This window comes from Erpetoichthys calabaricus, chromosome 13, assembly GCF_900747795.2.
Source record: "Erpetoichthys calabaricus chromosome 13, fErpCal1.3, whole genome shotgun sequence".
Taxonomy (NCBI): domain Eukaryota; kingdom Metazoa; phylum Chordata; class Cladistia; order Polypteriformes; family Polypteridae; genus Erpetoichthys; species Erpetoichthys calabaricus.
In genome coordinates, this window is record NC_041406.2 from 74147666 (window position 1) to 74161197 (window position 13532).

The 13532-nt window shown below is 40.7% G+C and overlaps 1 protein-coding gene across 1 annotated transcript in view; it reads right to left on the reverse strand.

Annotated features, from left to right (window-relative positions):
- Positions 1–240: 240 nt before the first annotated feature.
- abcb4 (ATP-binding cassette, sub-family B (MDR/TAP), member 4) overlaps positions 241–13532 on the reverse strand; it is an 87377-nt gene continuing 74085 nt past the window's right edge. Inside the window, exons 27-28 of the mRNA XM_028817130.2 lie at positions 11606–11752; positions 241–4077 (exon numbers count right to left, since the gene is read on the reverse strand). Of these exons, the coding sequence (XP_028672963.1) occupies positions 3877–4077; positions 11606–11752 (348 nt within the window). The 3' untranslated portion in view covers positions 241–3876. The remainder of the gene's footprint in view (positions 4078–11605; positions 11753–13532) is intronic.

Here is a 13532-nt window from a genome sequence, read left to right on the forward strand (position 1 = left end):
TACCTACATTACAAAAAAAACAGCATTGAAATTTGGGTAAGTTTGATATTTTAAATAATTTTTTAGTTTTTACAATTATGGCTGGTTATTTTGCACCATACACTTGTTTTGTGAAACTGCATGTATGAATCTGACAAATTTTTCAGCTGTAACCAGCTGGCCACTCGTCGGCCAATTGGACGGCCAGCACAAACTCCACCATAGAAAACCCAGGAGTGGCTAGGCAGCAAGTTGGCCGGGGTCTCCGGGATGGTGAATTTTTATTTTTGACTTTATCTTTCACAATTTTAACCCCCTCCATTGTCAACTTACCATAGTTCATCAATTAATTAATGGACAAATATTGTTGGTTTCCATTTATGTTTAATTAGTTTCTTTATTGTTCTTTGTGCATTATAACAAATACGCATTTTTATATTTTTAAGTGTACCCATTCTGTATTTTGTAATTAGTGTAATCTTTACTGGTATTTTAAATAAGAATTGTTCACAGCGCTCTACGCCTGCACTCAGTGAAGAGCGCTATACAAAAAATAAGTTGTACTGTACAGGGGATGGAAACAACAGATTTACAACTTACCCAATACATTCATTTTAAACTTGTTCTTAAAATGGACCACATACTGTATTTTCATGAGAAAACAAATAATGTTAAAAAAATTAAAGGCACACATTCTTGACATGCTATCCTGTTTTTCAGTTGCCTGACGCAATAATGCACATGTGGTTGTATTAAAAAAAGGAAATGATTTCTTATTATTTCTTTTTCTTTTCTATTCCTCCCCAAATTTCAGAAGTTCATCTACCAGATTTGACATCTGTAGTCCACAACAGTCCATGAGATAACAAGGAACGGTAAATATGGAGAACATATTTAGAAACTGAAACTAGCAGCTGGCTTGAAATTTGCAAAGTTCCTTTTCACTCTAAAAATATTTGTCTGGAATTGCATAACTGTGTTATGTCAACACGTTCCACAAAACTAAGTTGTGTAAATTGTAAATAAAAGTATTTAGTACTGTCTCCTTAAATGACTTACACTCAGTCAACACAATGTAGTCACGTTAGATCAAATACATTTCTTTATGTTCTGCAAACTAAACTAACACAACCTCAACATTATTTTATTTTACTGCATTTAATGTACAAACTAAATGGGCTTACATAAACGTAACATAACAGCATTTTATCTTTATAGATAGATAGATAGATAGATAGATAGATAGATAGATAGATAGATAGATAGATAGATAGATAGATAGATAGATAGATAGATAGATAGATAGATATGTAGCTGTAGATAGCAATACTAACAAATTATCTAACGTAATAAATACTAAATGAGCACTGTTTAATTTATTAAGTGTGTAGTCATTCAATTATTACCACATAAGGTAATCATGTGCACCGCACAATGGAAAAACTTATGAGATAACCCTTAGCTCTTACATACAGGATACTTTAACGTACATATGAGATGTTTTCACATATGTTTAGGATACCCAAAGCAAACTTTTTCTTGTATGTATGTGAAAGTATCCTGTATGGATGAGACATTTTCACATACTTACGAGATAAGGGTTATCCCATAAGTTTTTTCACTGTGCGATTCAGAGCTTCTGCACAAGTTATATTTTAGTTGAGTGCATTTTTCAAGCCATAATAGCATTAATTGGTGCTTTGCAGACAAAGAAAAAATGCTTTTCTGATGTAGGGTGGGCAACATGCATTTAAATTTCATAAATCAGCTTCCACAATCCCACAAAACTCACAGCATTTGGAAAAAAATCAATTTACTGAAAGTCTTTAACTTTCTTTCCAAGTATACAAAAGTATGGGCGTACTTTGGAGTGTGTTGTCAACAAAAGGGGCACTTCTTGATGCTAATTATTTTACTTTTTGTAAATCTGGGATAGTTATGTACATACAACTTTATTATTTTAAGTTAAATCAACTTAATTTAACTGTGCAGAGGAAAAATGGGAATACCATGCAGATTAGAAAACTATTAATTTTGAGTTAAGATTAATATAGAATTAGCAAGTAAGGACAACAGTCCCTGTGACACATTATGCTTCAGTTGAAAGAAAATATTCTGATTGTTTTGTTAAAACACAAATTAAGTTTGTTAGTGTGACATCTAACAAATTTAAGTCAATGTAACTAGAGTAATTGCAGCAAATAGATTATTTAATTTTAAAATAGTTATGTTAAATACATACATTGAACAACCCCAGTAGTTTTTTTTTTGAGTGTACATTCTTTAGTTAATAGTATCACTAGTGATCCGTGTAATTTTTTTAAACTAAAATGAACCTTTTTTAACTTTCTGTTTGGGGTTCAACACATGAATGATAAAAAAAACAACTCTTCTCTATGTCCATGTGTTATGAAGAGCCATCACTGAGGGAGACTGATGACGCTGTGCTGCTGATAATAGTGGCAACCTCTACAGCTAATTAATATTTGGTCTGGCGGGATGAGTCTGGACATAAGATGACACTGTTAGGTCTTTCTGTTATGTTTTCTCCACGTACTGAGAGAATACTTCATTTCTTTTTATCACCCAGTCATCATCTGTGTGGGGTTTACAGATCCCCACATGCATGTCTTGTGTGCTTGTCCTCCTTGTCCATTCACAAAGATGTGCTGGTTTGGACCCAAACTGAATACGTGTTGCTGGGTGGGAGTGGTCCCTGTGCTGGACTTGCACTTTTATCCAAGGCTGAGTCTCTGGGATTGATTAAGCAAACTTGAGAATGTCATTCTATAATTGAATAAAGTGTTATATTTCATAATTATAAGGTGCCTTGCTATTAAAGCAAAGTACAATAGAACCTAAAAGAAGAATTCAAAACTTCCAAAGGATGCAAAGAGAACTAAAGGAATACGTTGGAGCGACAGCTTTTGAATTTCTGATTTTTCGGAATGTTAGTAAAATGTTTGTTAAAATGTGAACTGCTTCATGTAAACCATCTGTTGGGCTAAAACTTGAGAGTATCAAATGTGAAGTTCATTCCTTGCCAAAACGATTCAAATTGTGTCCTACTGAATGAACAGTATGAAAAGAAACTTGTTAGAATAAAACATGGAACAGTGCACTGGGTACACCAGGGAAGGCTTTCACGGCTTCACAGCCATTAATCCATTTGCCATTTTAAACCTCAGCTTCCAGGAAAAGGACCCCTGACTCCATGTCTTTGGGTCACTTCAGCTTATAAAGCCACCAGTTTCTAAACATGGATGTTATTGCTTGTTGGGTTTGGGTTTATCACTGCAGGCTCTCAGAAAGCACTGCTATGTGGTGGTCACGGGCCACAAAGACATGCTGAAACCGTTCTCATTTGGCCTGGGATGTGTTGTGTGTGAGTGTGCTCTTTGAGTGATTAATGCACTGACTTAATGGCATGTTTTAAAAAATGTTCCTCATGATATTCTTTAACTTGCTTCCAAGTTGAACGAATTCAAGTAATGAATTCAAATGTCATTTTTTCTGTCGTATACAAAGACAGAAGGCGGGCACAGACATTTGGGATTATTTGACAAAATGTTTCTTGCTATTGTTACATTTTATGATGCAAATAAATAATTGAGAACTTGCGTCGGTTTACCTCATAACACAGAATGAGGTTTACTCTGTGTGCGTGTGGTGAAATGATGCCAGCTTATTAGCTGTATATTGTACTGTATACTGTATATAAATATAAAACATTAACATTTTTTTTGACATGTACATTTCAAATATTTAACATAAATGCCATAAAATAATATAAAATAACATACAGAATAACAATAGATTAGGTTTGAGTTAAATATTATGGAAGAGTGAAAAGTTAACATCTTGACAAAGGGAAAGGCTGGTATGCCAATCATCTCCTCAGGTCTGCCCCATCTGTGCATTCACCAGTGCATAGTAAACGCCATTGAGGTCGAGGAGCTGATGGTGCTTTCCCTGCTCCACTACCTTCCCATTCTGGAACACTGCGATCTTGTCAGCATTCTGGATGGTGGATAGTCGATGTGCTACAATTATACAGGTCCTACCCTCTCTGGCATTGTCTAAGGCCTCCTGTACAATCTGGTGAAAAGAAAAGAAAACATGTTAGCCAAGGAGTCATTTTAGCCGAGTGGGCTAATGGCAAACCCTAAGATCTAATGCCACTTATGAAAACTAAAATGTATACTCTGCTTGTGGAGAATTTGACATAGTTATCTTTGTTAAATCATCAGCGGCCCACCGCCTTCCTTTATACGTGTTATCAAAGGCATCTTTTACCCACCAGAATTTACGTTGTTTTCCATAGAAATCTTTTCAACAAACACTTTACCGTAAGCCCCACCTAAAACTGTGAATGTGAAAATGTGGAGGGGCTTGAATGCAGCAGGAATCTATAGCGCTAGGTTGTTGGAGGTCCTGGTTGGGTTACCCTTAACAGATGGGATTTAGGGATAGGGGACCAGAAATAATGATCTAAAAATTGACTCGTGCTTGTTCAAACAAATATCATTGAATACCACATGGAACAAAAACGCGGACCCCAGATACTGCCGGGCTGTTGGAATACGTAATTGTCAGTGGATACATGGGTGGATGTCCACATTTATTAGTTTTGGTTTTTTTATATTAGATTCAACTTTATTGTCATTGTTCAGATACAACAAAGTGCAGTTTAGCATCTAACCAGAAAGTGCAAGTAGTAGAGTAAGGTGCAATAGACAGTAAGGTGCAATAAGGCAGCATGCAAATGAGAATATAAATCTATATAATATTTAAATTTACAGGTAGTAGGATATACAAGGAAGAGTATATAGGTATGAATACTGATCAGCGAGTACAGATAACATGGTATGAATAAATATCCATCCATCCATCCATTATCCAACCCGCTATATCCAAATACAGGGTCACAGGGGTCTGCCGAAGCCAATCCCAGCCAGCACAGGGCACAAGGCAGAAACAAACCCTGGGCAGGGCGCCAGCCCACCAGAGGGCAATGAATAAATATAGATATATGAAATATTATGTACAGAATAGATATGTGTAAGCAGGTGAAAATATACATAGAGTACAGTCAGAAGTTACTGATATTTAGAAAGGTCAGCTATTGAATGGTAAAGGTTGAAAGTTCAGAATGATGATGGTGTTATGAAAGAAGCCTGCTGGTGTGGGTCTGAAAACTCCTATAGCACCTCCAAGATGGGATGAGGGTGAACAGTCCATGGTTGGGATGAGAAGCAATCCTTGATGATGCTGCGACCCCGTTGCAGACACTGTGTAAGTTGCAGGTCAGCGATAGTCAGCAGTGGGTTGCTGATGATGTGCTGGGCAGTTTTCACCACCCGTTGCAGGGCCTTTCTGTCAGCTACGGTGCAGCTGACATACCATACTGTAATGCAGTTAGTCAATATACTCTCAATGGTGCAGTGGTAAAAGTTCAACAGAATCTGAGGTGACAGGCAGGCTTTCTTTACCCTTCACAAAAAGTAAAGTCATTGTTACACTTTTTTAACCAGATTGGAAGTGTTTATTGTCCAAGAAAAGTCCTTGGAGATGTGGACACCCAGGAATTTGAAGCTGAAACGCACTGCACCTCAGCCCCATTTATATGGAAGGGACCAAGTCTGCTGCCTTTAGTCTTCCAGTAATTCACAATGAGATCTTTGGTCTTCTTGGTGCTGAGGGCAAGGTTATTGTCAGTATACCATGTTGCTAGGTGCTTAACCTCATCTCTGTAGGCTGACTTGTCACTGATCAGTCCTACAGTATTTCTGTGGTGTTTTCTGCGGACACATTCATGGGTGAAGACGGAGGGAGAAGTGGGATGAGTACACAGCCCTGTGGAACGCCAGAATCCAGGATCAGGGTAGAGGATGTGTGGTTGTTTAACCCTGCAGACTGGGGTCTATCAGTTAGAATGTCCAGTGTCCAATTACAAAGAGGGGTGCTAATTCCAAAGTTGTTGAGTTTATTTATCAAATTGGAGGGGATGATGGTGTTAAATGCTGAGCTAAAATCAACAAATAACAACCTGATGTAGGAGTTATTGTTGTCCAAGTGAGTCTGGGCAGGGTGAAGAGCTGAGGATATGGCACCTTCCTCCACTGACCTATTGGGATGATAGGTAAACTGGTAGGAATCTAATGTGGGAGGTGGACAGGATTTTAGGTGGGCCAGAACCAGTCTCTCAAAGCACTTTGTGATGATGGGAGTGAGTGCAACAGAGCAGTAGTCATTCAGACTCCTTGGAGAGGACAGTTTAGGTACTGGTACAGTCATTGTGGACTTAAAGCATGCAGGAATACCAGCCTGGGCCACAGACACATTGAAGACACTACTGAAGACCTTAGGCAGTTGCCCAGCGCAGCACTTAAGCATGCACCCAGGAATGCCATCAAGACCAGCAGCCCTGCGTGTATTCACTTTGCTCAGTGCAGAGTGTACAGCAGAGATGGTAAGTGCGAGGGGCTGGTCACCTGAAAAAGGGGTAGCTTTGTTTGCAAGTGCTTTATTGTCCTGATCAAAACAACCATAAAAGTTGTTTAGATCATCAGAAAGGGAGACATTACTTGTTGTTGAGGTTGTATTTACCTTCCCGTATTCTGTGATGGTCTGGATACCGTACCACCTACAGTATGTCTGGGGTTGGAGTTTTTGAAATGATCGTCAATTAGTTGCTTGTATTTCTGTTTTGCTCTCCTGATGTCCTTTTTCAGGTTGGCTCTGTATGTGCTTAACCTTTCAGCGTCACCAGATCTGAAAGCAGCGTCACAAGCTTTAAGCAGGAGTCTAACCTCTCTATTCATTCCAAGGCTTCTGGTTAGGGAAGGTCTTAATCTATTTGTATGTTGTGATTTCATTAATGCTTGTATTGATGTAATCTTGGACAGAAGGGGTGTACCTTGTCCACTTCCAAGTCCCAAGTGGCACTGGTGGCAAATAAGCTCCAGTCTGTGTACTGAAACTTTGCTGTAAAGCAAGTCTGCCTCTTCAGGGCAGACTTGCACCGTTCACACTGAAGGTCTCACATATCTGATAAGTGGTGTGTATTTAAGGAGGAGGAGCAGGGAGAGGTGATTTGATTATCCAAGGTGGGGGAGCAGAAAGGCCTTGTAGGCTTCAGTAATGTTTGTATATAAGCGATCTAAGATTCTGTCTCCTTAGGTAAGGCAGGAGACATATTGATGAAACTTGGGGTTTATACTACTAAAGTTAGGGTGTTGTACCGTGTTAGCCATTATGAATGTAGAGAAAAGCCAAGCAAAATGACATCTTTGTTGGACAGTTATCTTATCCAGAGGTCTTGACCATACATTGTTCTTTTCTCTCTTGTTAAATTAACCCTAGCCGGAATGAATCTATTAATTTTTTACATTTAAAATTTCTCATTTAAAGATTTACCAATGTTGTTTCTTGTCCTAGAGTGTGTATATAAACACAGGGAACTCCAGTCTCTGTATTACATCTTGCCTGAAGAAGGGGCCTGAGTTGCTTCGAAAGCTTGCATATTGTAATCTTTTTAGTTAACCAATAAAAGGTGTCATTTTGCTTGGCTTTTCTCTACTACTAAAGTTGCAATGGTCTGAAATCACCCACAGTAATGAAAGCCCCACCTGGATGTTCTGTTTGTTCCCTGCTAACAGCAGCATGCAGTTCTTTGATTGTAAGCTTAGCATTGGCATCCGATGGTACATACACAGCAATGATAATAATATAGCTGAATTCCTGAGGTAAGTAAAAGAGTCTACACTTAATCATCAAATATTCCAGATCAGCAGAGCAATGACTTTCAGTTACAACATTGTCTGCAAACCAAGCATTGTTCATATAAATGCACAGACCTCCACCTTTGATCTAAATGGTGTTGTCTATTGTTCTGTCAGCCCTGAAGACGGTGTGCCCCTCCAGCTCAATAGCGATGCCCGGGATACTTTTATTTAACTATGTTTCTGTGAAAATCATAATGTTGTAATGTGTATGAGGTGATCCAGAGTCGTAGTTCGTCTAGTTTGTACGCTACAGACTGAACACTGGCGAGAAAAATTCTTGGCACAGGTAGATGATGGGGATTTGCTGAAGCCTCACCCCAATAACTCCATGCTTTCTTCTCCTTTGTTTATGATCTTGCCTACCTGTCGGCAGAGCTGATTCACTAGACAATGGTGTTCTGACTATCTCTGGAGGTAGTTGAACATTGTCCAGTGCTGCGATTTCACAAAGGGATCCAACGTTCGAAAGTTCTAGTCAGCTACACAATATTTACAATGTATTTAATTACACTGCTCAAAAAATTAAGGGAACACTTAAATGACACACTGAATCTTGAACAAAATATTCAAGTTGAAAATCTGAGTATTATTGTATAATTTGTTGAGGGCTTGATTCAACTTCACACCAAAAATCGAAGAAAAACTTGAAATCACAGTCCGATGCAACTTGCATGAATTCCAGCATGGCAACCCATAATGTGACTCAGTAGTGTGTATGGCACCAGCGTGCCTGTATGCACTCCCAACAATGTCTGCGCATGCTCCTGATGAGACGGCTGATGGTGTCCTGGGGGATCTACTCCCAGACCTGGATCAGGGCATCAAGGAGGTCCTGGACAGTCTGTGGCACTACTTGGTGGCATCAGATGCACCAATACATAACGTTGCAGAGATTCTCAATTGAATTCAGGCCTGGGGAATGTGTGGGCCAGTCAATTACATCAATGCCTTTGTCATCCAGGAACTGCCTACACACTCTGTCCACATGAAGCCGGGTATTACCCTACACCAGGAGGAACCCAGGGCCCACTGCACCAGCAGAAGGTCTAACAATGGCTCTGAGGATTTTGTCCTGGTACATAATAGCAGTCAGGGTACTGTTTCTGAGCATGTTGAGGTCTGCGTGACCCTGCAAGGTATGCCTCCCCAGACCATCACTGACCCACCACCAAGCCGGTCATGCTGGATGATGTTACAGGCTGCATAACATTCACCACAGCATCTCCAGACTCTTTCACATCTGTCATATGTGCTCAGTTTGAACCTGCTCTCATCTGTGAAGAAAATGGCGCACCAATGGCGGAGCTACCACTTATGGTATTTTCTTGCGAATGCCAATCGAGTTGCACGGTGATGGGCTGAGAGCAAAGGTCCCACTAAAGGATGTTGGGCCCTCATGCCACCCTCATGGAGTCTGTTTCTGACAGTTTAGTCAGAAACATACACACTAGTAGCCAGCTGGAGGTCATTTTGTAAGACTCTGGCAGTGTTCCTCCTGTTCCTCCTTGCACAATGGAGCAGAGCCAGTCCTTGACTGGGTTGATACTATTCTACAACACTGTTCAGCTTTCCTCATGTAATGGCTCATCTACTGGTATCTACTACATACTCTTGAGACTGTTCTGGGAGACACAGCAAATCTTCTTGTGATGGTACATATGGATATGCCATCCTAGAGGAGCTGGACTACCTGTGCAAAATGAATCGGCTACAGTATACATGTGGTAAACCTTCATTTGCAATAAAGCAGGTGAAGCTGATTCACAATCACTATTCTCCCTAACTGGACAGACTGATGTCCCTGAAGCTTAACTGACTTGGTGTTATACTGAGATGATTAAATATTCCCTTTTGAGCAGTATATTAGACAAAGAGTACATATATCCGTTCATTCGCTGTTACTGGAATTGTGGACAGCAAGGGAATGGCTCAAGGGTGAAGAGGCCAGTCTATCATAAGGGAAATCTTGACACAGATAGTAACTGGACTGGGTCTGTGGCCAAGAGATATCCATAATGCTATCCTGTGCATCCATTCATCCATTCATCTAGTTAAATGTTATATTATTAAATTTGCAAGATTAATATTTTACTTTTTATACTATTGTGTATAGCAATCCCAAAGCTACCACATATAATTCAAGGCACAAGGGATTTAAGTGTATCTCAGCTGAACTTGGTGTCTGGGTAAAACCACATATTTTGGGATGTGGACAGAAAAACTGGAGCACTAGCAGAACACCCTCAAAAACACAAGGAGAAGATGCAAACTCTACACCTATGGAAACCAGGCATAGACCTTAAACAAAGGGCACTGAGCGGCTTGTAACTGATTGTCCGGCTTGTGGTAAAAGCCAAAATGTGAGTGTGACATGGAGATCCAGCGGTAATTCCCAGCAGGAGGATCATCTTTGAACTTTGCTGCAGCTACAAACAGCTGAAGTAAGTTCCATCTCTTCTCTACCTACTGACAGGACAATTATGTATTATGTACATCCAGTAGTATTTAGTATTTCCTGCTTACAGTCCAGATTGCCTCACCAAAAATAGTTAACTTAAAGTTGGTGAGAAAAAATGCACTTAGCACCATGTTAGGAACCTGATGGTGGTTAGGCAAACCAAACATTGGTTTGGATTGGTTTGTGTAGGTAATTTGGCCATTTCTGATTCATCTTCATTCTTAAGGCTGAAATGTAACCAGAGGGTAACAGGTAACACCAAGATAGGGGTCCAAGACACCAATTTTTACCCAGAACTTGAACTCCGTATTCAGCAGCACATCTGTTTTGGCTCACACAAGGATGGTGCTCACCATTAGCGATTACGTATTGTGAGATGCAAGAATTCCAAAAAATGTAAACTCAGCAGTTGAAGCAAACACTTCCCAGGTGCCAGGGCTTCCAACATTGAGGCTAAATTGGGCTCACTGGCCAACCGGCTCCTGTGCCAGACCTGACAAGAATTGAACCAACCTTGAACAGGGCACCTATCAATTCCAAGGCTCATTCAAACACACACCTTGTGAACCAGTTTATAATGGTAACTGAACATCCATGTTTTTGGGATGTGGGAAGAAAGCTGGAGCACTGAAGAAACATCCTTGCAAATTCCACACTGACAATAACTAGACATAGGCTTCAAACCCAGGACATTAGATACACAGGACTGTGCCACAGTGCCCCCCACACAGAGTGTTTATATTTGTTGTTATACATTATGCTGCTTTTATGCCAAGTGGGTGTTTCCTGTGGTGTCAACTTTTTATATTATTTTAAATTCGTAATGATTTTAATGTTTTTGGTTTTTTTTGCTACAAGAAGATCCATCCATCCATCCATTTCCCAACCCGCTGAATCCAAACACAGGGTCACGGGGGTCTGCTGGAGCCAATCTCAGCCAACACAGGGCGCAAGGCAGGGAACCAATCCCGGGTAGGGCACCAACACACCGCAGGACACACACACACACCCACACATCAAGCACACACTAGGGCCAATTTAGAATTGCCAATCGACCTAACCTGCATGTCTTTGGACTGTGGGAGGAAACCCACGCAGACACGGGGAGAACATACAAACTCCACGCAGGGAGGACCCGGGAAGCGAACCCGGGTCTCCTTACTGCGAGGCAGCAGTGCTACCACTGTGCCACTGTGCCGCCCTACAAGAAGATCACCACAAGAAATTACTGCAAAATATTATTTCATTTTTAACCTAAAAAGTATCATTTTAGAATGCTTCTTAAAACAATTTTGTTCTGTACATTTGAATTTGTGCTTACAATCCACACAAACTCACTCTAAAAAAAAGAAATTTTAAAGAAATAATAATACACCAGTACCTTTTCACTTTCTGTGTCCAAAGCAGATGTTGCTTCATCTAATAGGAGGATCTTGGGTTTCCTGACCAAGGCCCGAGCAATCGCAACTCTTTGTTTCTGCCCACCAGACAACTGTGCACCTTTGTCTCCTGCATCTGTGTTATATTTCTAGAAAAGGAAAAACAGTATTTTACAGTTGTTTCTAGTATTGGTACAGCTTTGTGGACCATGAATATACCTTGTTTTAATCTAGTTAAGCCTAAACATGACTTTACATTTTCTTTACAATTATTACACAATACACAGGAATAACTTATCCACTGCTCTCAAAAACAGATACAGCTCACAGAAGCTAATTGTATTACCTGCAACAGCCATTATGCTTACAACCCCCTCACACCTCCCCATGTTACAGCAGAAACTGTTACTTCACATGCCTCAAATGTACTGTTTAAAGCAACAACAACAACAAACTGGTCATACATTAAATAACTACTTCTCAAAACCTGCCAACTTCCTTTACAACTAACCCACCACATTTGCACCGCTTGTACTGTAAGCCCTTGGCACTAACAATTCTACAAACTCAACATCAACAAATACATTTGGCAGAAAAAGTTTGTGAGCAAGCGATTCTTCATGGTCATCAGGTGGGCATTCTTCTCTAATACATGATGTTTTGTCATAATTAAGACCCATGACATCAAGAAGGCTTCGACAGTACACTTGTCCAATATATCTGTATCCCCTTCCCCACCTACTAACAAACACTGAACACACATTAGTCAGTGCAGCTCACCTGGCATTGGCTCTCTGCTCAGGTGACTTTTTTCCGACCATAATCACAGCCATCTGCTTGTGTCCTCCACCACATTTGCCATCCTTTGTGTGGTCTGTTTAGAATCATTTTGAGAGAACCCGAGTTCACACAAGAGCTTGCTCATTGATCTCATATCAACCACTCTGACCAACACTTTCCATTCCAGCTGCCTGATATCTGTTGCAAGCTCATTCTTAATGGTCCATGTTTCACTAATATTCCACATCATAGAAATACAGTGAGCTGCTGCTGCAACCACAAAACCATGTGTGGGCTCACATTAGTAGTTATAATATTCCAGGGATAACAAGCTTATTTTCCAGTTCCACCAACAATCTCCAATTATTGGTAACACTCAGTTGACCAGAGCTACCTCTAAGTAGGTCACCCCTCTCCTTTTCATGAACAAAGTTTATTATTAGAACATTAGAAATATTTAGTTCACCAGTCCTATCCACTTAATTCCTCCAAAATAACATCACATTCTTGTGGTATAGCAGGTCCACGGCTCAGAATAAAACGGCAGTTTTTAAATAAATAATCGGTGCACTCGCGGCTTAAAGAGGGAGCGCGGTAGTGTGGCCAGAGCAGTTCTCGGAAGAAATGTGGTGCGGGCGTTTCCTTGCCTTAGTGCACAGGTGAGGAATCATCCGTATCCGTAATTGAGGCTGGGAGCTGCTAATCGTCACACCTGTGCCACATCCCCAGTATAAATAGGAGAAGCGCGAGTGTGAAGGAGAGAAAGAAAAGACGAAAAAAGAAAAGGATGGAGGTTAAAAAGGAGAAAAGGCAGGAAGCGAAGGAGCTGGTGTGAGAGAGCAAGTGAGAAGGACAGGCAGCTGGGAGAAGTGAGCCCTAGCAGGGTGTTTGGTCAGCACCCAGGGGGCAAATGGATTGGGTCACTCCTGCTGAGTTTTGCAGAGGAGCAGGAGTGACCACAATCGAGGATGGCTCGCCACGTAAGACAGAGGAAGGCAGCAGGATTCGGAGGCTTGGGAGGTGGAAGCCCCAGCGTGAGTGCCCTGGTCGCTCGGGAACCCAAGTCTCGGTCTGGTGGAGCCCATCAGAAGCCAGAGATCGAAAGGCTTCCAGACCAACAGGAGAAGGTCGGCTGCAGGTAAGACGACT